General features: G+C 35.3%; 1 protein-coding gene across 6 annotated transcripts in view; it reads left to right on the top strand.

Annotated features, from left to right (window-relative positions):
- Positions 1–21,714, top strand: part of SOX5 (SRY-box transcription factor 5) — a 1,010,647-nt gene that overhangs the window by 580,783 nt on the left and 408,150 nt on the right. For 3 of the 6 annotated variants that reach the window (XM_043564664.1, XM_043564663.1, XM_043564661.1), the window contains exon 1: positions 21,525–21,678. The exons of 1 other annotated variant lie outside the window; for it this stretch is intronic. In XM_043564664.1, the coding sequence (XP_043420599.1) occupies positions 21,641–21,678 (38 nt within the window). In that variant the 5' untranslated portion in view covers positions 21,525–21,640. Of the gene's footprint in view, positions 1–21,522; positions 21,679–21,714 lie in introns of those variants that run through there. 2 more of the 6 variants (XM_043564665.1, XM_043564659.1) reach the window with 2 other exon arrangements.

The raw sequence follows: 21,714 nt of genomic DNA, 5'->3' as shown, positions 1-21,714 counted from the left end.
ATAAATACGGTTCTTTTAGAGCCTCAGTTTTTCATCTATAAAATGAGAATATAAAACTACCTATTATTGTGTATCTTGAGGAATATATAATTTAGTGGGTATAAATGCACAGGCACAGTGTTTAGCACTTAGTGGCTCTCAATCTATGTTGATTTTGCCCCTCCCCAAAAATGTAAACTGTCAAATTAATTAACAGACGTGAGATGGGTAAAGGATTTAGCATATTCTAGCTCATTCTCCAAAATATGAGAATTAATGAAAAGGCTCAAAATTGATTATTCTACTCTTTTGTGAAAAGATATTTTTTGAAAAAAAAATATCTACAGAGCTTTGCCATCTGTGAGTCAATTATATGCTGTTTGTGTTTAATTTATATGTATTTAAAGCAAAATCTCTGCACTGTAGAAGAAGGGCTAGTGGTAACTGCAGTGGTAATCTCCCTAGATAAATTTGTATTCGTTGCACCAAAAAATGCATCAGCTGACACACCTACTAGGATGGCTGTAATAAACACCAAAAGCTTCAAACAAACAAGAAAACCCAGAAAAATGACAAGTATTGGGAAGAATGTGGAGAAGTGGGAACCCTCTTATATTGCTGGTAGGAATGCTATGGAAAACAGCCGAGTAGTTTCTCAAAAAACTAGATGGAATGACCATACGATCCAGCAACTCAACCCAGTGTTAAGTACCCAAGGGAACTGAAAACCGAGACTTGAATACGTACTTGCAAATCAGTGTTCACTGCAGCACTACTCATGATAGACGAAATGTGAAAACACTCTCAGTGTCCATCACCAGATGATTGGGTAAGCAAGTGTGGTGCACCCATACAATAGCATATTGTTTAGCCATAAAAAAGAATGATAGATTTTAGAGTATGGCTGAACCCTAAAAACATGCAAAGAGAAATAAGCCAGATACAAGGGACAAATACAGTATGATTACATTAAATACCTATATTAGGCAAATTTATACAGACAGAAAGTAGATTAGAGGTTACCAGAGGCTGAAAGGGAAGAGAGGATGGGAAGTTATTACTTAATGGTTTCTGTTTGGGGTGAAGAAAACATCTTGGAAATAAATGATAGTAATGGTTGCACAACACTATGAACGTAATTAATGCCACTGAATTGTATACTTGCAATAGTAAATTTTATGAGATATACATATATATATATATATGTATGTATATGTGTATATATATATAGCCACAAGTAAAAAAATTGATAATGTAATACATCACAAACAATTGAATTGTATACCTTAAATGGGTGAATTTCATGGTATGTGAGTTATAACTCAATATAGTTAAGAATCCAAAAGTCTGTTAGGTGCTCCTTTGTTAGGAGGAAGGGAGTTATTATGTTTCTGTCCCCGTGATAGTCTATGGCATACACGATACTAATGTGGCAATGTAAAACAGAATGCTGCTGTGATGAACTGTTACACAGCAAGAATGTGTAACATGTTAGGGTGAACCTGTGCATGCAGATATGCTATTATGCTATAAAAGGCTTCGGGGCTTCTCCAGGTTGCTAAATGACTCACTTAGCTGGGGGAGGGCTCAGTTTACCTCAGAACTTCAGAGTTCCTTCTTACTAGAAAGTCACTGTGGAGCGTGTCCTCACACTTGTGCCCTTTTGTATCTTACAAAATATTTGTACTGTGTTTGCTTGGTTGGTAGTGAAACAGAAGATTTGCGACCTGGAGGCATACCCAGCCATCTCTGAAATGGTGCCTGACTTTAGCTCTAGTATTGCTGAATATATTTGGAATTTTTTCACTATATGAAGCTATCATTTTTCACCTTGAAAATAAGTGGAATAATCAGCAAGCAATGCTCCAACAATGAAAACTAGGTTGAGCTAGCTTAGCTGGGAAGTAAAGTTACCCTGAAGAAGTAGAACTTAAGTTGAAGTAGAGTGTAAGTAGACAGTAGCCAAATATAAATTTGGATAAACATGATTACAAACAGAAAAAAATAGCAGAGGACAGAAACCTTCTTTCAGAAAAGGTTTAGTATATCTTGGTAACAGAGATAAAGTGCTGTGACTGGAGCTCGGTAGCAATAAAGAGACATTGTGTAGACTATAGTAAATGTTAGGGATTTGATTCTAAGGAAAAGGTAAAGACTGAAGAATTTTATGCATGGGAAAGAACACGATAAGATTTTTGGTTTGAAGAGCATCAGTTTGGGCATTGTGTGGGGAAAAAATATGGATTGGAGAGAATGAGTAGGTAGAGACAGACTAAGAAGAAATTATAGTATTTTAGCAGATGATAATGCTTTGGACTATTGTGGCAACAGTGGCATTAGAGACAATTAAATGATTCAAGATATATATTTAAGAAAAAGAACTAGAAAGACTTGGAGATAAAGCAGATTTGGGAGCCAAAGGGAGAGGAGAGTGTCAAGAATAACTGAATCCTAGCCTTGGCCCAAACAGTTGAATGGATGTCAGGCTCCATTTATCATGACAGAAAAATTAGAGGGGAGAGTAGCAAGGGGATGGGTTTACTGTGGGGACATGCTGAGTTTGAGGTACCCATAAGACATCCCAGTGGAGATAATATAAAGTTAGAAGAGGGGTCTGAGATAGAAATATTATTTTGGAGTCTTGATATGTACATGTTACTAAAATAAAAAGATGAAATGAATTTGTCCATGGGAGAGAGAATAGTTAGAATTGATGCTCAGACCAAGCAGCTCCATCATTCAAACGTTGAGCATAGAAGGAACAATCCTCAAAGTCCAAAAAAGTACAGGCAGAGAACTGTGATGAAAAATAGGGCCCTGTTGTAATGGAAATAAAGAGAAGAAACTGTTTCAAGGAAGGTTTGGCCAAGGTCACGTAGTGGAAAAAATGAAATTTCTACTAGGTTTGGTAACATGGAGGTCATTGTTAATCTTAGAAATAGTAGTTTTGGGGGGCACCTGGGTGTCTCAGTAGGTTAAGCATCTGACTCTTGATTTCAGCTCAGGTCATGATCTCACAGTTTGTGGCATTGAGCCCCACGTTGGGCTCTCTGCTGACAGTGTGGAACCTGCTTGGGATCTTCTCTCTCCCTCTCTCCCTGCCCCTCCCCCACTTGTGCATGCTCTCTCTCCCTCTCTCGCTCTCTCTCTCTCTCTCTCAAAATAAATAAATAAACATTAAAAAAAAAGAAATTGTAGTTTTAGCACCACTGGGTGAAGCCCTACTATATTTCATTCAGCAGTGAAAGTAAGGTGTTTAAATGGTAACAGCAAGCATCGACATTGTTTTGAGGAAGTTTGGCTGAAAAAGATTCAAGATCCAGTACTAGAGAGGTTTGTAGAATCTATGTTCTGCCATGTACTATTTGACCATTGGTAAGTTACTTAGTGTCTCTGATTGGGTACTGTAATCAGGATGATACTAACAAGAATGCCTCCCTCAAAGGGCTGGTTGAAGAATATTTGTAACAAAGCTTTGCTATTAGTAATACTTAATAAACAGAAACTACAATTATCCTTGATGTGTATATTGTAATATCCTTGATATCACAGGTATCTTTTCAGCCACAAAACAGAACTTCATATTCTTCAAAACTAGGAACATCACAGCTAGGACAATAAGAGGATACAGACATATAGGAAAATATAAATCTGTTTATGCTAAGTAGTCATTTAAATTTCTTATTACTAATATTTGGTTAAGAAGTCTTTCCAATTTCTCATTCTCTTATACCAAGACATTTTTTTACATATATCCTATTATCCTACAAAGTTTTATTACAGAAATAAAATGCATAGTTTTTCTCATGTCCATTGGCTTAAAATTATTGTGAAATTATTAGGATATTTGAAAAAATACTGTTTTTAATCAGAAAAGACATTTATCTGGGGAACTATTATTCTAGATAACATAGAGTAAACACTATCTCCCTATTTCTACTCTATGTTGTATATTGTCTGTATAATTTAATGAAAGGAAACTGTTTTGGCTGATACTAAATCATCCAATTAAAATAATTTAGAATATTTTGCATATTTAGTTACTTTTTAATATTTCCTATTTACATATGTTTTAAATGCCTCTTAAAATACCAGTTCAGCTTTTCATTTTGCTCCGTTTCAATTGGCTTTTTTTTTTTTTGAGCTGCAATGCATCTATTTTAAACAGAAACATTTCTCACATTTCAATTTGAAATGTTCAGTTCATTACTATGGACCCACCTAGTGTTGACTTTTCAAATTCATTTCCTTACTCTGTGTGTATGCTTATGCTATACATCATATAAATCGTATAATAAATGAAATGCTTAAATAATCTTAACATTTACAAGCTCATTTCAGAATCTTAATGTTTTTGTTTCCTTTCTTATGATATGCATTGTATGCAACATAAACAATCTGAAAATAATTGACTATGGGTTAAATACACAGCTGCTGGAAAGCATCTTATTGCTCTTTTCAGCATCATTCACTCAAGAGGAAAATATAATCACTGGTATGAAGAGTGGTATTATTGAAAGAGGTCATTTTACATAGGACTTTGTGTGATTTATTTTATGCATTGGAGTTACTTTTCTAAGTTTATAAACAATACCTTATTGGCTGTAATAACTGCTAACACATTGCATTTCACAGTTTGCAAAGAATTTTTTATGTATATGGTCATATTAAATACTTACATTGTTTCTGAAAGATAAGCATTGTTATCATTCCCAATTTACAAATGAGGCAACTGAGGATCAGAGGTGTCAAAGCAGAATTATGACTTAAACCTAGGTTCTCTGACTTCGCATAATAAATGTTTGTGTTTCGGCAGTGTATTGCTTTTGAGATCTTGGTATATAATTCAATCAATGCATATGAATTATAAATAAGTATGTACTCAGCATGCATATTGCCTAAAATTTGTCCTATCATGGACCTAAAGTGCCAATGTTCAGAAATGGGCCTATTTACTCATTACATTAATAAGTTTTAATTAACTTTACTAGGCAGTTCAGTATCTTTTTCTTCTTTGCCATTTCTGTAGTTTCACTTCTCAAATAAACTACTTTGGTTCAATGTGTTTATTTTTGATATATAAAGTGCATTGAAATATAAAACTTATTACTTAGATGTTTGTGACAATCACGGCATGGAATTCTCTCCCTTTCACTTTCTGTCGCAAGAGAAACAAACTTGTTCCTTTCCTTTATGTGGGAAGGGAAAGGAAAAAAAAAGTCCAGCACAGACCATTTACTCAAGCAAACTTCTTAACGCATCTATCTATCTATCTATCTATCTATCTATCATCTATCTATCTATCTATCTATCTATCTATCTATCTATCTAATCTATCTATTTTTTGGGTTCCCCCTGCAATAGACAGGAAGAAATGGGGGGAGAAGGAGAAGAAAAAGGGTGTTCGTTTCCTATCTCTTCTTCCCCTACACTATTACTCCTCAAGTCAGAAAACTGAATATGCAAAAGGATATTTCTGCTGTTTTCTTTGAAATCTTGACTAAGTAATGAAATAATCTGCATCAAGTAATGGACAATTCAAAACTTAGAAGCCTGAATATCACAGTGGTCAGCCAGTGCCTCTCAAGGTGCTACAAAACCAATTGTAAGGCTGTAAGCATGTCCTTAACTGCACATCTTCCCAGTGGTTGTGGTTATTTATTACCTGGGAAGTATCACAAGGGAATCATAAGCCTGTATGTCGAGGGTGAGTTCACAATTTGTCCAGGAAATTGTCTAGTGCTGGGGTGCTTACCTCTGGTCTTCCTTCCTGATGTCCCCACCATCACTTGGTTGTGGGTGCTGGTGTTTTCCAGGTAGGATCTGACAGTCACCCGACGTGATCTGGCAGCCAGTATTGAACCTTAAGTGTTCAATAAAACCAAAGGACAGGTTGATAAGCAAGTCAGGTCTTTGTCTCAAACATGAGAGTGCAGGCTACCTGAGACTAGATTTGATACTGGCCACTCTTGGTATTCAGGCCACTGTGCATGCTAATGACCACCTGTTCTGGACTCTGGATGTGGATAAGTTACACAGGTTCCATGGAAAGGGCAGTTGGCCGACAGCGTCACCAATGAGGCAGTGCTACCCCACGCAAGGCATGTCGTGGACGTCTGTGTGCACACCAGCCACGTTCCCTTCATGGCTTGCCCATGCTGGGGCTGTCAGGAAGGGGCCAGTAGCTAGGTTTGCTCTGGTGCTGGCCTTGGTTCTTGTCAAGGTCTGCACCCCAAGTGGATGCTTCTTCAGTCTAGTTCTTTGCAAGCTCAGGCCACCAGCTTCCTGATGTTATGGGTTGCTGTCAAAGATTTTCCAGGTGGGCCAAACTTGATGGAAACATGTACATATACTTTGAATTTTATAGGTGTATACATGCCCATATGTGTATATTTATATGAACATAGTTATATTTTAAATAGTGGAATAAACCTTTCTATTTGAGGTGCATGAAATACTTGAAAAACACTGAGATAAATGATTGAATTGGGTGACCTGGTATATAACATATATGTATGTATATATAAAACATATATGTATGTGTATACACATACACATGCACACACATCCTCAGGGAATATAAACTTAGGGAAGCACCCATGTTATGCTGGACCTCACACGTCCAAACAGTTAACGGTCTGCTCTAGGAGTATATCAGGTCACGTGTTAGCTTCCTTTTCCAGGTTGGCCTAGGAGGGGATATGAACATGTTCTGTTTTTCCTTACATCTTACACTGGAACCCCTATGCTAACAGGACAGCTGTGTATCTTTCAGGAAAGCATAAAATACTTAATAACTTAGGTGTGTCTTTTCTGCCAGGAGATTGGTCGCAAAGTAAGCAAGGGGGATAGTAAATAAGTGTTTCTGAAGAATACATATAAATTGTGGGAAATAAGGGTGACAATTAACAGTCATATAGCATATTAGGATAGCAAAAAAATAATAGATATTGGGACAGGGTAAACTTGTGATAAAAATAAGCCATTTTATGGTATATGTTATAAAGTATTTATAAATATCTAGTTTATATTATATTAATACTCCTATATTTATCTCCCATAGTAGGTCTTAATTTGTTCTTGCAGACATTTAGAATTATTTTGGTGTGATGCTTTTCTACCCATGCTTTGAAGAGAGAGGTTAGAATCCTCCTCTGTTCTACCCTTGCTCCCTTGCTCCAATCCCTAACACACAAACTTACCCTTATTTTTTTCTCTTTTCCACCTAAGTTTTGTTTGTTTTTGTTTTTGAGAAAGTGTTTTAAGGCTAAAAAGTTTGAGCATTACTGCTTTAGATTTTTATTGACCAGTTATAACTAGTTTATTGTCAATGGGTTTTATTTGCAGAACACTTATGTAAATAGTATACACTTCAAAGGCAAAAAGAATCCATCGACTCAAACTTACTTCCAACTTTTTGTACTTTGTTCATGCATGCCTGCTAGACTCAAGATATCGTCAGTTGTGGTAATCCTACTGAGCATTGTCTCTGAAAGCTCTCTAAGGTCAGATCACTAAATTAACCAGTCTGGTTCCCCCAATAACTGACTTTTGCTCTTATATGGATATGTCAGATTCAGGGATCAAGAACAATTCCGTGAATTCTGCGTCTGCTTTTATAGTTTCTTAAACTGCAGGTATGCAGACAGAACTGCACATATGTAACAGAAAAGCATGACTATATGTATTTGACAGGAATTATAGAAAAAGACAAATGAGGTAAATTTATTATTTTTGAATTTATAGAACATAACTGATGTCTATTTGCATTTGCCATAACTAGTCTTATGTTCAGGCAGCATCCTTATTTTCTCTTGTGCTTCAACATGTTAAAAGGGTAGCTTTCTGTTTGTTAAATTGGCTTAAGAAATTATTTAAGTATGCTTTAATTAAAAGGAGGTTATTTGCCCTTATATGCCCTTGGATGCTTCCATTAGAATGCCCCTTATGTAATGGTGCAGTTTTCTTTTAAAAGAATGTGCTTGCTTTTCTTAAACTAAAACAGAGTAGGCATCTTTAATATATGTGTTGGTATTTATTGTTCCCCTGCTATGCTTCCAGAATATCAGAATGATAAGGGGAAATCATTAGATTCTCTCCATTTAATTTAACAGTTTTAATTGGACAAGATCATTATTACATTTTCTTTTAGTGAATTGTAGGTTGGTTTTTCAGTGAATCAAACTGTTCAGGTTGCTTACTTATGAGGTTCAGCCCTTGGCATAATGTCACTAATGATTTCTACAGGACCTTGAAATAAAGCTACAGGAAAATCTATCAACAAAGAGATATAAATGGAATATTTTTAGATCAAAAATAAGATTCAAACCTTTGTACTGGAAGAAAAGGACAACAGTGGGCAACTGCATACTTGATCACTTTAAATGCAATAAAAATGGCAGTGACTGACTAATTGCCAAAATAACATCTGGACACATGGAAAACTGGGATGGCAGTTGTATTTGACAGGGATTATTGCCATTATTAAATTAATAAAGAAGGCCATTATGTTATGAAAGTGGTGACTAGTTTATTTTTTCTCAAAAACTTCAGATATTTTTTTAATTTCAACATTTTTTTCCTCACTGGTCTATTTTTCTTAGAGTGTGCTTTCAGTTGATATTTTCCTTTTTCTGGTGCAATTCCTATGTTGTTTCTAGTATTTTATTTGTCGAAAGGAATAAAATATTTCTGTGTATGTTTGTGTGTGTTTCCAGAGTGGTAAAGGAAGGCTATAGAATTTATGATTTCATCTTACCAGAGATGAACTAACTCTGTTCTTGTGTTTTAAGAACATCTCTCATCAATGGTCACCTAATTGCCAAAATCAATGGTTTTTCAAATAGGCCTCTTTAAAAAAAATCATCATTATGTTGTTTGTCCTTTTTAAAACTTTATCCTTTGTAGTTAAGTGCTTTACTCATCTTATAAAAGAGCTTTTCGAACTTATGGAATAAAGTCTGCTTTTCCTATATTTTCAGGACATTGTTAATAATTCCACCTCTGAATTGGAAATCTCTATGTCAAATTCAATGTAACATCACTTTTTCTCCAAAACAAATTCCAACTTCCAACCTGCTGTTCATACCACCACTGTTGTCCGTGGATGTTGATACTCTACCATATTGTCTCCCACACTTCAATCCTGGTCTAGGGAAGTCTTTTTCCCAGGAAGTGATACTTAAACTCAGATGTAAAGATGATGACGGGGGAGCAGGTTTCATTTTGGGGAAACAGATTGGGCAATGTCTCGTGATACCAGTACCCACACAAATGTATGATATTGAAATCTGAGTTTCTTCCTTATATCGGGAATTCAGTGGGAACTACAGAACTTTGAAATGATCTGTAGGATAGACATGATGCAGTGTCTACCTTTATAGAGCTTAGGGGGAAATGGTGGGAACTTCCATTCTACTGAGTATTGTGAGAGTCCCAAGAAGAATAACAAATTAGGGACCAAGACTCCAATAGGATCTGATGCTTCAACAAACTATAAAGGATGAGTAGAAATTAGGCTGATAAATTGAGGTAAGGGACTGTGGAAAACATTTTAGGAGTAATGCACATTTCACCCAAAAGCATTGAAGAGAAGAAATAGCAGGCTGTTTGCCTTCAACTGTGTCACTCCAGTGTAGTTGGAGAATGAAGTTCATGGTGTGTAGGGAGAGATCAGGTTGGATAAGGAGACCATGACAGAGCCAAATATGCCATATTAAGGAATTTTGATTTATAATACAGCTATCATCTCTCAAACTTGAGTTATATATAGCCTCTTTTAAGGGAAAAAAATTACATATCCCCAAGAATAGATTCACTGGGATCTTTGAATTTCAGTTAAAGAAATATTTATTTCAGAAATTGAAATCATATTCTATGAAAATATCTTTAAATTGAGGATTATAATTAAAAATGAGAATTGTAGTTTTTCCAGCAGGTAAAATGCATGTTAAAGTATATTTTTAAGTTTTTATCTATTTATTTTGAGAGAGACAGTACACACAAGCAGTGGAGGGGCAGAATGAAAGAGGGAAAGAGAGAGAATCCCAAGCAGGCTCCATGCTGTCAGTGTATAGCCCGACTTGATCTCAGCAGCAGCCGTGAGATCATGGACCTGAGCCGAAATCAAGAGTCAGATGCTTAAGTGACTGAGCCACCAAGGTGCCCCAAGTGCTTTTTAATAACAAAAATGTTACATATTAATTATAGGCCTCTGCAAATATGTTTGCATGGGGTTTGCCTATCTGAACCTGAGAAATATGTATAGTTTATAGGCAACCCTTTGGGAGTTTTTACTTCTGTTAGATGTTATTTAACTAATTTGATTTATGTATATTTAACTTGTTTTGAAAAATTAATGGATTCACTTCAAAATGAAAAAAAAAAAGCTAAAAAACCATATAGCAAGAAGTTTTAACTCACATATCTTACATCTGGTCAGTTCCCAGCTCTCCCTGCCCCACCATTATAATTGTTTTTGTTTTATTTTCTTATGTGTCCTTTCATTGTTTTCTTATGCATATACAAGCAAAAAGAAACTGGATGTTTTATTTTCACACATTTTGTGGCATACTATGCTCAGTTCTCAGTTATGTATTTTGTTTTGCCCTTAATATATGTCAATAATTTACTGAAGATCTTTTTTTGTGTGTGTGATTCAGTGCATAGTTAGTCTTTTTTTTTTAAATAGCTGTATAGTATACCATTGTGTTGTTGTACCCCTAAATAATAGACCCTTGGGGTATTACCAATCCTCTGCTATTGCATGCTGTTCTACGGTGACTAACTTTGGATACATAACGTTCCGCACATATCAAAGTATATCTCTAATAAATTCCCAGAAGTGGAATTTGCTTGGTAATTTTGGTAGATATTTCCAAATTGCCACCCATAAAGGTTATATTGATGTATATTTCTAATAGTAATATGCAAGAGTGCCTGTTTCCCTAAGTCACAAACAAGACTGTAAATAGTAGTAAGCTTTTGCTGTAACAAACAATCCCACTCTATCAATGGATTACAATTCTTGTTATTTTTTTTCTTGTATGTGTTACATGAGGGCTCTGGATGTACTGGGGGTCAGCTGCATTTGTTGGCTTGATTGGACTGGCTGGAGTACCCTTGACTCCATGTCTCCTCCTATTGCAAAATCTAGGCTGAGGTGACTAGTCCTGGTCTTTTATATGCTATTCTCCTGGGGAAAGACAGAAACAAGATGAGGTGGCTGAGCCAAATGAATCTTTCATACAGAAAGCTCCATATTCCATTGTCTAAAGCAAAGAACATGTCTTAAGACAAAGTCAATGAGGTAAGAAGTAGACTCCATCACCTTAGAGTATAGCAAGGGAGAGAACAAATTGTTTATGAATAAATAATACAATTTAATATCAAATATTCAATAAAGTTTTGATTTTTTGCCAAGCTGATAGATTCAAAAACAATGGTTATCACATTGTCATTGTAGATTGTATTAAAGAATGCCAAACATCTTTCCTTTGTTTAAGAACCATTTCTATTTCCTTTTCTTTGGACGAGTTATATTGTTTATCTGTTTTACTGTTGGATTGTTGATCCTTTTATTATGGATTTCAAAGACCTTTTCACATATAGAGACTCACTCTTTCTTTTGATATTAGTTGCATATATTTTTTTCCCAATTTGTCTCGTGTCTTTTTTTTTTGGTGCCTTTTATCATCCAAAAGTTTTTGTGTTTATATGGTTGGATTTATTTATTTTTTTTAATTTTATGGCTTCTGAATTTTGATCCATTGTTAGTAAGACTTCTTTACTCCAAGGTTATATTGGAAATTGCTTAGTTTCCCTTCTGGTAGATTTACATTATTCTTGTTGTTGTTTGTTTTATTGTTTTTGTTTTGTTTTATTTTGTTCTTTGCATTTGAATCTTTATCCATTTGGAATTTATACTCCTATTTGCGTGGAGTTTACTATTTACTATTCTACTTACTAAATAGAATATACTAAATACCCACTCTGTGTTGTTGTTGTTGTTTTTTCAGTACTTTCTTTTTTATTCCTTTGGTCTTCGAATCCGTTCAATATACATTTTTAAAAAATTTTTGAGTCTCTATATTATATTTTAATTTCTGGTGATCTGAGACCTTATTCTTTTTCAGTTTTTCTGATTATTCCTCTTTGTTTTGTTTGCTTCACATTAACTTTTGAATGAATTTATATAGTGTTTTAAACATATGCTGGCATTTTAGTTTGAATTCACTAATAAGCTTATACATTAATTTAGAAAGAAAAGACATTTTTTTATGATATTGATGCTACCTATCCAGGAACATGGTATGTCTTTCAATATATGTTAAAGCTTTCTTCAATTCAGTCTGTATGTGAATGCATTCTTTCTTAGCTCTTTTATCTTTTGTGCTACAAATCCTAATAAGGCCTTTTCCCCCCTCACTATCTCTTAATAGCTGGGTGTTAGCATATATATGAAAGCTATTGATTTCTACATATTACTTTTTTTCCCCACTGTAATTTTGAATTCTCATAGTGCTTCTGGGGTTTTCAGTTGATTCTCTGATCTATATTTTATTAACTCCAACAAACGAATTCTAAATTCTTGAAGTTCAGAAAATGGTCATCATATTTTAAGATCACTGGTTACTTAAACTCCCCACAGAATTTTATTTGTCTCCCTAATTAATACTTTTATCATTTGATTTTGTGTTGCCTATAATTTTTGGAAGTAGCTCTCCTGCACAGTGTAATGGGCACTAGGTTTGTAATTAGAAGACTTGTGTGAAATTGTGGTTCTGCCTCTGACAAGCTGTGTATTCAGAAGCTGGATAATTTTTGTCCTTGTATTTCACTTACCTTTTCTATGACATGAAACTGATATCAGTAACTGAGACACTCTAGATTTGTTTTGAAAAGTAACTGAAATTATCTGTGTAAAAATTGTAGATTTCTAGTTGGTAAGAACTTATATAGTATATAATATATATAATATATAGTATGTATTATATAATATATATATAGTGTATTATATATATATATATATATATATGTTCATATTAAGATGTCTTAGGATATTGGCCTGTGTTACAAATGCTTATATAGTCTTTTAGTCTATGCTTTGACTTCAAGAGAGATTTTAAAATAAATGTTTCTGATTGCAAATCCATGATTTGTTTAGAGTTAATTAATAGGTATTTTAAAATACTAATATACCATTTGATACCTAAATAGTTCTTCAGTTTCAGGGAAGTTTACAAATATATATACATTTATTACAGGAAGTATACAAATACATATATGTTAATATAAATATGTGTGTGTGTGTGCGTATGTGTATACACACATATACATACACACATACACACACACTATACACTTGTGAGTTAAAGATTTGATACACACTTATGGAGTCATCAAATGAATACATTATTTTGGTAATATCTGTTTTCTTACATTTTCATCCTGTGTATAGTCTGACTGAATTATTTTCTAAATTACGGCAGTGAGTCATTTTTTAACAATAATACAAATAAAAGAAGCTGTCTATTTGGCAGGGGTTCTACAGAGTGCTCACAAAATTTATTTTAAAAACTAGGTTTTCTTGAACACAATTTACCTGTCAGGATTTCTATCATTTCAACTTTTTAGTTTGAGTTTCTCATTTGATGTTTTAAAATTCTGGATAAAGGTAGAGTCGCTTCCGTTTATTTCTCCATGCATGCCACTCACTACCATCACACACATATGACATGTTCAGTATAGTAAGAAACTGCTTTTAATTCTCTTTATTAGATAGTACTAATAAGTTTATTCATACATATCAGAAAAAAAATGAAAGTTGTGATTTGAAAATTCAAGTACAACAAATTTTTCAGAATCACAAAGAGGTGAGTTTTGTCATAAAATTAGTTCTTTTGAAAACATGGCCATTTTCTGTGACCAGTTAAGTTCTCCTGATGATTTTAACTTCAATAAATTTAGCAGAATTAACTTTCATTAATGATAGATTTATTTTTCTCATCATCTTGTATTGACATGTGAATGCTGAGTTGTTACATATTTAAAAGGATTAAAATAAGCTACAGGGAGTAGTTGCAAAACATTTTTTAAAAGGATGTATAATTGGGATAAAACTGAGAATGGTAGGAAATTTTATTTTGCACATTATAAATCGACTTATTGGAGAAGAGATTATAGAGTCAGAATTTGAGAGTCAGAGGGACCTTAAAAATCATTTTTCCTGAGATGTTAAAGATTTAAGTTAAACCATGCCACTAGTAAGGAGGGAATAGAGGCTATCATAGAACACAAACTCCTACATTTCAGTTTAGCCATAATTCTTTCACCTGGGCTGCTCTAGATGTAAGTAGACAACGTTGTTAATAGGTAACATTTTCATTTACTAGGATTAAGATTTATCATCTACTTGGTGTGCAAAGGAAGACTATAGCTGATAGATAGGTGTAATTAACTTAAAAGTGAAGCTAGATGTTCAAATGTTTTCCTAATTTACTCAGTTTTATCTCTTATTTCTACTCTGATTAGTTAATATCAAGAAATGCATATAACATCTATAGTGAAAAACTTCCCTGAAAGATGTGTACTAAACTATTTTGCAAAAATCATCTACTAAGTAAGAACCCAACCTACGTTGTAGCAACATTATGGTGCTACTTCTCACTTTGGGTCTGCCTCTAGGTAAAATGCCAATGCAGTACATTCCCTGAATTTCTTTCCAGGTTGAAAAGAATACAGAAAGTTTGATGGCTAAGAGCACTCTTTTAATGTATGATCCCATGTATATGGTTTCTATTTTCATGAGTTATATGGATTTTTTACTCAATAGGAATCATGATTTTTACCACCAGAGTGATTGGTTCATGTGCCTCTCATCCTCATGAACTGCAAACCATTAGGAATCACCACTTATCACAAGGAGAGATGATTGTGTAATGAGCCAAAAAAAAAATAAAAAATAAGAAAAAATAAAGTATAAGTCCAGTTGTTCTTATTTTCCTGAAATGATTCTTTCTATAAGACAGAAATTCCATTGCAAAGTAGTTACATAGGGAACAGCAAAATAGGCTCCTGTATTTTCCCTGGGATACCAAAAATTATCATATTGAGAAAGAGAATATTTAGGGGTGCCTCAGCGGCTTAGTCAGTTGAGCATCCCACTCTTGGTTTCCACTCACATCATGATCCCAGGGTCCTGGGATCAAGCACTGCATTGGGCTCTGTGCTAAACGTGGAGCCTGCTTGAGATATTCCCTTCTTTCTTTTTCTCTCTCTTTCTTTCTTTCTTTCTTTCTTTCTTTCTTTCTTTCTTTCTTTCTTTTATTTCTTTCTTCCTTCCTTCTTCTCTCTCTCTCTCTCTCTCTCTCTCTCTCTCCCTCTCCCTCTCCCTCTCCCTCTCCCTCTCCCTCTCTCCTTCTCCCTTTGCCCCTGTCTCCTGATCATGCTCTGCCTCTAAAATAAAATAAAATAAAATAAAATAAAATAAAATAAAATAAAATAAAAATGAATGTTTCCTTAAAGAATGTTTAGAAATTATTTTGTTAAAAAGAGCCAAGTTATATGATGAGTAGTACTAATTTTGATGTTTATTATCACCATAAATTGGATAAGAGTACTATTATTTAATTCTTTTTAATTGTTGTACAAAGAACCATCTTTGATATTATTTGTGAGGATGGGGCAATCTTCATTCCACGTAACTTTGTTCAAAGTTTGGACAGTCACTTAGCATTAAAACATACTTATGAACACTTTCCTGTGCACTCAATATTTAATTACTATTAGGTTATATTGAGATAAGTCAGAATTTGGTGCCTTTTGAGAACTTCAAGGAAAGATGTTATTAGGTTTGATGTTCTCCATCTCTGTACCTATTAGTTGTGGGACCACAGATAAATTAATTAACTTATTGGTTAGCCTTGGTTGCTTCATTTGTAGTCGGGATAATACAGCTACATATCTAATGTAGTTTTTTTTTAATATTATGAGATAATTTGTTTTATATGTTTCACAGTTATGATAGAAAGTTCTCAAAAAATAAAATTTATCATTTTGTCACTTTAAATTATTCTAAAGGAGATAAATAGTAAGATATCAATCAGTGGGAACTATGACTGGGAATGGCATCAGCTCTTTGAGACAAGTCTGACAATGGAGTTTCTAAAGTGAAAAGGAACACTTAAAGAACACTAGTTGGTCAAAAACGTGATCTGAGGAAAATTCATATTCTAACTAACCAAATGGCAATACAGAAAGTATGAGGGTACAAAAACCTTGAATTTATAACCTCTTATTATATGCTGATTTCCTGGCAAAAAAAATGCATTATGGGAAATAGAAAGTTTAGGTATTTTTAAAACCATGAGCTATTGAATTTCTTAGTTGTTTTCTGAAGAGGTCCAATTACAAGACTCTAAGTCAGTTTGAAGCCACACGTGATAGATAGGTAATGGTGAGCTTATCAGGCGTTTGGTGAATGACTCACAGATATACATTGGTTGAAAGTTTTGTGTTTTTTTTTTTTTTAAGAGAGTGGGTTCTTTTCAAATGTTTTTGTGATGAAGTAAATAACATCACGGGGGAAAAATAGATGTACATTTTCTTAAAGCCTCTTGTGTCAAATGTTGGTATTTTCTGACATTGATTTGCTTTAAATTTATTGTGGTTATAATACTAAAAGTTTTATTTCTCAAAAATAACCTTCCAAATTCCATAAAATGTGAAAGCTGTAGCTTGATGGTAGGAACGTTCATAAAATATCAAAATGTAGTCTGTACCCGTGACAACATATTGCAATTTCAGTTATTAAAGTAGAAGGTGTGTAACAATTATATCTTAAAGTAGAGGAATTAAACAGTTCCTTTTAAGATTAGAAGAAAAAGGGCACCTGGGTGGCTTAGTCGGTTAAGCATCTGACTTCAGCTTAGGTCATGATCTCACAGTTCATGGATTTGAGCCCCACATCTGACTCTGCACTGACAGCTCTGAGCCTGGAGCTTGCTTTGGATTCTGTGTCTCCCTCTCTCTCTCTCTGCCCCTTCCCTGCTCCTTCTCTGCCTCTATCTCTCTGTCTCTGTCTCTCTCAATCTCTCTCAAAAAATAAACATTAAAAAAGAAAATCAGATAAAATAAAATTAGAAGAAAAATATTAGAAATGCTTGCTTGAAACATTGTCTGGAAAGGGTTAAGTTTGGAAATAACTTGTCTATGATCTTTAAAGTTCCTGATATTCTCTTTGAGAATTTTCCAACAGTGTTCCCGAGCATACCTTGTATTTCCTTAGCCTGTGTGAGTCTCCTTTTTAAATTTGCAATGGAAACAACATGAACTCAAAAGCACACTTTTCAGGTTCAGTCCATTCTCCAGAATACTGTTTCAGCAGTGTCAAAGAGACTCATTAAGTGAAAAATTGTTTTATGGAGTTTCTATTGTAGTGTGTGCTCTCTCCTGCTCTGAGGATGTATTTCTGTTTGTGTACCTTTGTTTGTAGACATTTTTATATTTCCTACCAATTTAATTATTATTCAGTTATCATTAGTGCTTTCTGATCATTTGCTTATTTATTTTGGTTTTAACTTTTCTTACCGTGTTTATCCCAGAGGGCTTGGATATGAAACAATTTGAATTTTAGTCATATATATAATTAGATTTGTTACGAATTTTTCTTGAATTCTCCTTTTAAAGCTGTAGTACTTACCTGGGGGTGCCTGCGTAGCTCAGTTGGAATAGCATGCAACTCTTAATCTGGGGGTCCTAAATTCAAGCCCCACATTGGGTGAGAATATCAGATATATAACAAATTGAGTATCTTAAACTTTTCAGGCAATTGATAAAGCATATAGATTTAACACATATATTGTGCTAGTCATTAACACATATTTAATATTTACACATTTTAACATTTAATATAAAATAAAAGTATTTATAATAGTAATTTACTATTAAATATTGGATTCATTGGATCAATTGAATCATTTTATAATATTATCAATAACAGGATTTGAGAAGAACTTTTTAGAATTGCCTTCTCTTTTGCTGACATCCTAAAGTCTTGCAGAAATGTTAATTTGCAATAGAGAACTCAAACGAGAGAAAACTTTTACGGCCTAGAGAGATACATTTAAAATATTTATTCCATTCAACCATCAAATACAGCACCAGCTTAGTGCCAATGAGATTATATCAAATTGAATTTTATTAACAATTATTTGAAAGCCTTTAGGTCTGTTAAAAGTAAGTACTATCTTGGGATTTTCATTCAGCTATAAATTCTGGATTGTTATTTTATTCTGTATTATGTTGTCACAAGTGAAATAAGATCTGGTTTCAAGTAACAAATGGGCCACTAATTAGTTGTATGACTTTAAATTCGTCTTGCCCAAGTTTAAACACTGGGAAAGAAGGATATACCAGTACTCACTCTTTTCTGATCCATGAGCTAATCTATGTGAACAAAATTCCTTATGAGCTTGGAGTTCCATTAATTCAAAGTATCATTATTAGAATAATCATTATTATATTGGGCAGATTTTCTGTCTAGTTCCTAGTCTGTTTCAATTTGCTTAGCAGGGATGATTGTGCAAGAAATAATTTGTTTTGGAAAGGCTATAGGGATGTTTATAGAAACATGTTGAGATTGTAAACTAACTTCCAAACCATTTAACATTTTCCTATATGTTCTTTGTGTTTATTTCACATATGTATACCTACCAATACATAGATCAAGTGTCTATGAAAATAAAACCAAAGGCAAGGAAGATTCTGATATGAGCCTTTTTCCTTTCTAGTAAAGTTGGCCTCAGAAACTCATACTCGCTTTCTTACCTGCTCTGGTGACCTTCTGGATTAGAGTTTCAGAGAAACAACCAGAGGTAGTAGCTGTAGCAAGACAGCAGCTGGGACCATACGGATCTCAGCATCCTGCCTTATGGCCATTATCTTTGTTTCTATCTTTATGCTGCCACTATGTCTCCTCCTTGTGCTCTCCCTGCATCCTCTCCTTGCTGCCTCCTCCTCTTCCTGATCTCATCTCCCATTGCCCCTAGGAACTCACCCTCCCTCCTTCTTCATTTTTCTCTATTGATATTAGATGAAACAAGATACCCTAATTAGGAAATCTTTTAAAAACTATTTTTTAAAGTGTGTGCAGCCATGCAGCTACCGTTCCCTAGTTCCCATAACCACTGTTAACAATATACAAAATTATTTCTTGTATACTTTATCAATTAGACCGTATTAGATTGTAGGTCCCATAAGGTCTTAAATAAAAAAATAGGTATTTAAAATAAATGCAACAATTCACTTATTTTGCTATGTAGGAATGGGTTGTTGTTGTAATGAAAAAAATAATTTGAGGCTAATGACAAGAATAGTGAGTAATATCCTTCCCCCTTCCCCAACTGCTGAAAAAGAAAATCATGTCAGCATCAAGTCATTTTTGCCACATCCCTTGTTAACAGCTTTTTCAGGGTGGGTCATCATTCTGTGTTTTGTTAGTATCTTAACTCCATAGTGACATGCTTAAATCTTATTCCACATTGATTTTGTTGTATGTATACATTTATTTTTAGGATATCCTGTGAATGATGGATCCTGTTATTAAGTCATTATCAACTTTGTCAAAAAATGTATAAGCTTTCAATGAAGAATACATTTATTAATATGAGAAGGTTAATAACTGGTTTTTCTGTTTGGAATATGTGTAAGGTGTCTATGTCTAAAAAAGTAAACTTACTGTCTGCCTGTCGCCAGAAAAAAAAAAGTGGGACCTAATCAAACTGCTATGGGGTCAACCCTTGTGGTTTTAAAGGCCCTTAATGTTGTCCAGCTGCAAAATAAAAGGAATTGGGAGGGGAAGTTGGAAGGAGTGGAGGGGGTTGGGGGGGAATGTGTGGAAAAGAACAGGGAGTCTGGCTTTTATTTTTTTTTAAAGTGAGTTCAGTGCCAGCCTGGACATTGGCTGTGCAGACTATTGAGCCATTGTCTGCTCCATTTCCAGAATAGCCCCCAGTTAATCACTTCGGCTTTGAAGGGAATTTCCTCGTGGAATTCTCCACAGAAAATCTAATCAACTGACCTGCCCTCTCAACAATGGAAGGCTTTTTTTTCTCTCTTTCCCTTATTGGGGCGGGCTCTGTAATGTAGCCTTTTGTGCAGAATGAACCCTCCCAGTAGGAGTGGAGAGCGTGTGTGAGTGACTGAGTGTGTGTGTGTGTGTGTGTGTGTGTGTGTGTGTGTGTGTGTGAAGAATGCACACTATCTCGTGTTGGTGAGTGTGTGCTCACTCCCTGACCAGATGCTGCGGTGCGCGGGGCAGCCACCATCTCTGCATGCGTGTCTGTGTAAGTGTCTTTCTCTGTGTGTGTATGTGCCTCTGTCATTTCATGTCAAAGGTACATTACCTGATTACCTTCCTCGCCTGCCAGATTTTTATCTAGATAATTGGAACTGCTATGGAGGCTGTGCCTTGCCAGCCAGCTTAGGATCTGTAAAGCCATAGTTTGTCCACCTTGTTATCTGTGGCTGCCTGGGCAGAGGAAATTAAAGAGACCCACAGCCAGGGGAGCGCTTCCTACCTCTGACCTCCCCAGCAATCCTGGACAGGACAGTTTGTTGGTACCATCTTTCTGGTGTGGTTTGGGTTTTTGTTCCCTCGTGTGTGTATTATTTTGGCATGTGGATACCTATTCCCCTCCACATCGCACATCGTGTTTTATGGAGTTTGGAGCTGAGGAAACTTTGGTTGGGTTGCCAGGACGTTCGCACCACTTTGTGGAAAGCACGAGCTAACAGTGAGACCGACAGAGTGAGTGACAAGTTGTTTACAGGTTTCCTTGAAGGGGCCTCTGCTATATTTCAATCTGTCAAAGTTGCTTTTCTTCCCTCAGAACAATGCCTGATTGTTGTGTGTATGTGAGTGTGTGTGTGTGTGTGTGTGTGTGTGTGTGTTTCCGTGTGCGCACGGAGAGAGCCTAGAAAGGGGTGAGAGGGACTAACAATTCTTTGTGTAAAAATGATATTACCAACATATATTTTTTTGCTTAATTAGTTAATAAATGCAGTTTAGTCGTGGTTCTCTTAGTATACAGATTTCTCTTTTAATGAGCAGCAAATGCATTAAAAAATCATACTGTTTTGTGTGTGTATGAGTGTGTGTGTGTGTGTGTGTGTGTGTGTGTGTGTGTATGTGTGACTTATTATTTAGAGGAGAGAGAGTATGGGAGACGTGTTAAATGAGTTGACTTCTCACATTCGGTGATGTCTAGAAGAGCGAATTAAAAGGAAAGGACAGGCACCCTGAGGTTGTCTAGTGCCTTGCAGCCGAGCGCGGCTCCCGCGGAGGGGGGAGCAGTCAGACCCCGCTGCTGGAAGTGCGCTACCCCTTTAAGAGACTGGTCAAGGAGTCCTAGGAGAGGGAGAGGAGGGTGGGGGGGGGGGAGAGGGGGAGAGAGAGAGAGAGAGAGAGAGAGAGAGAGAGAGAGAGAGAGAGAGATTGAGAGAGAGGGAGAGAGGGAGGGAGGGAGGGAGAGAGGGAGAGAAGAGAAGGGAAGAGAGAGAGAAAATCAATTGGTTTAGAAGGTTTGGACTCACTTGACAGGTTCAGTTGGAGACGATCATAGGTGGCTGCTGTGACAAAGGGAAATTGTGCTTTTCCAGCATGCTTACTGACCCTGATTTACCTCAGGAGTTTGAAAGGTGAGTACAGTTTTCCCCCCTAATATATTGAAGTAC

This window comes from Prionailurus bengalensis, chromosome B4 (assembly GCF_016509475.1).
Source record: "Prionailurus bengalensis isolate Pbe53 chromosome B4, Fcat_Pben_1.1_paternal_pri, whole genome shotgun sequence".
In the NCBI taxonomy this organism is placed as follows: domain Eukaryota; kingdom Metazoa; phylum Chordata; class Mammalia; order Carnivora; family Felidae; genus Prionailurus; species Prionailurus bengalensis.
Note: the sequence above shows the minus strand (reverse complement) of the source record. Positions and strands in the feature narration are given on the sequence as shown.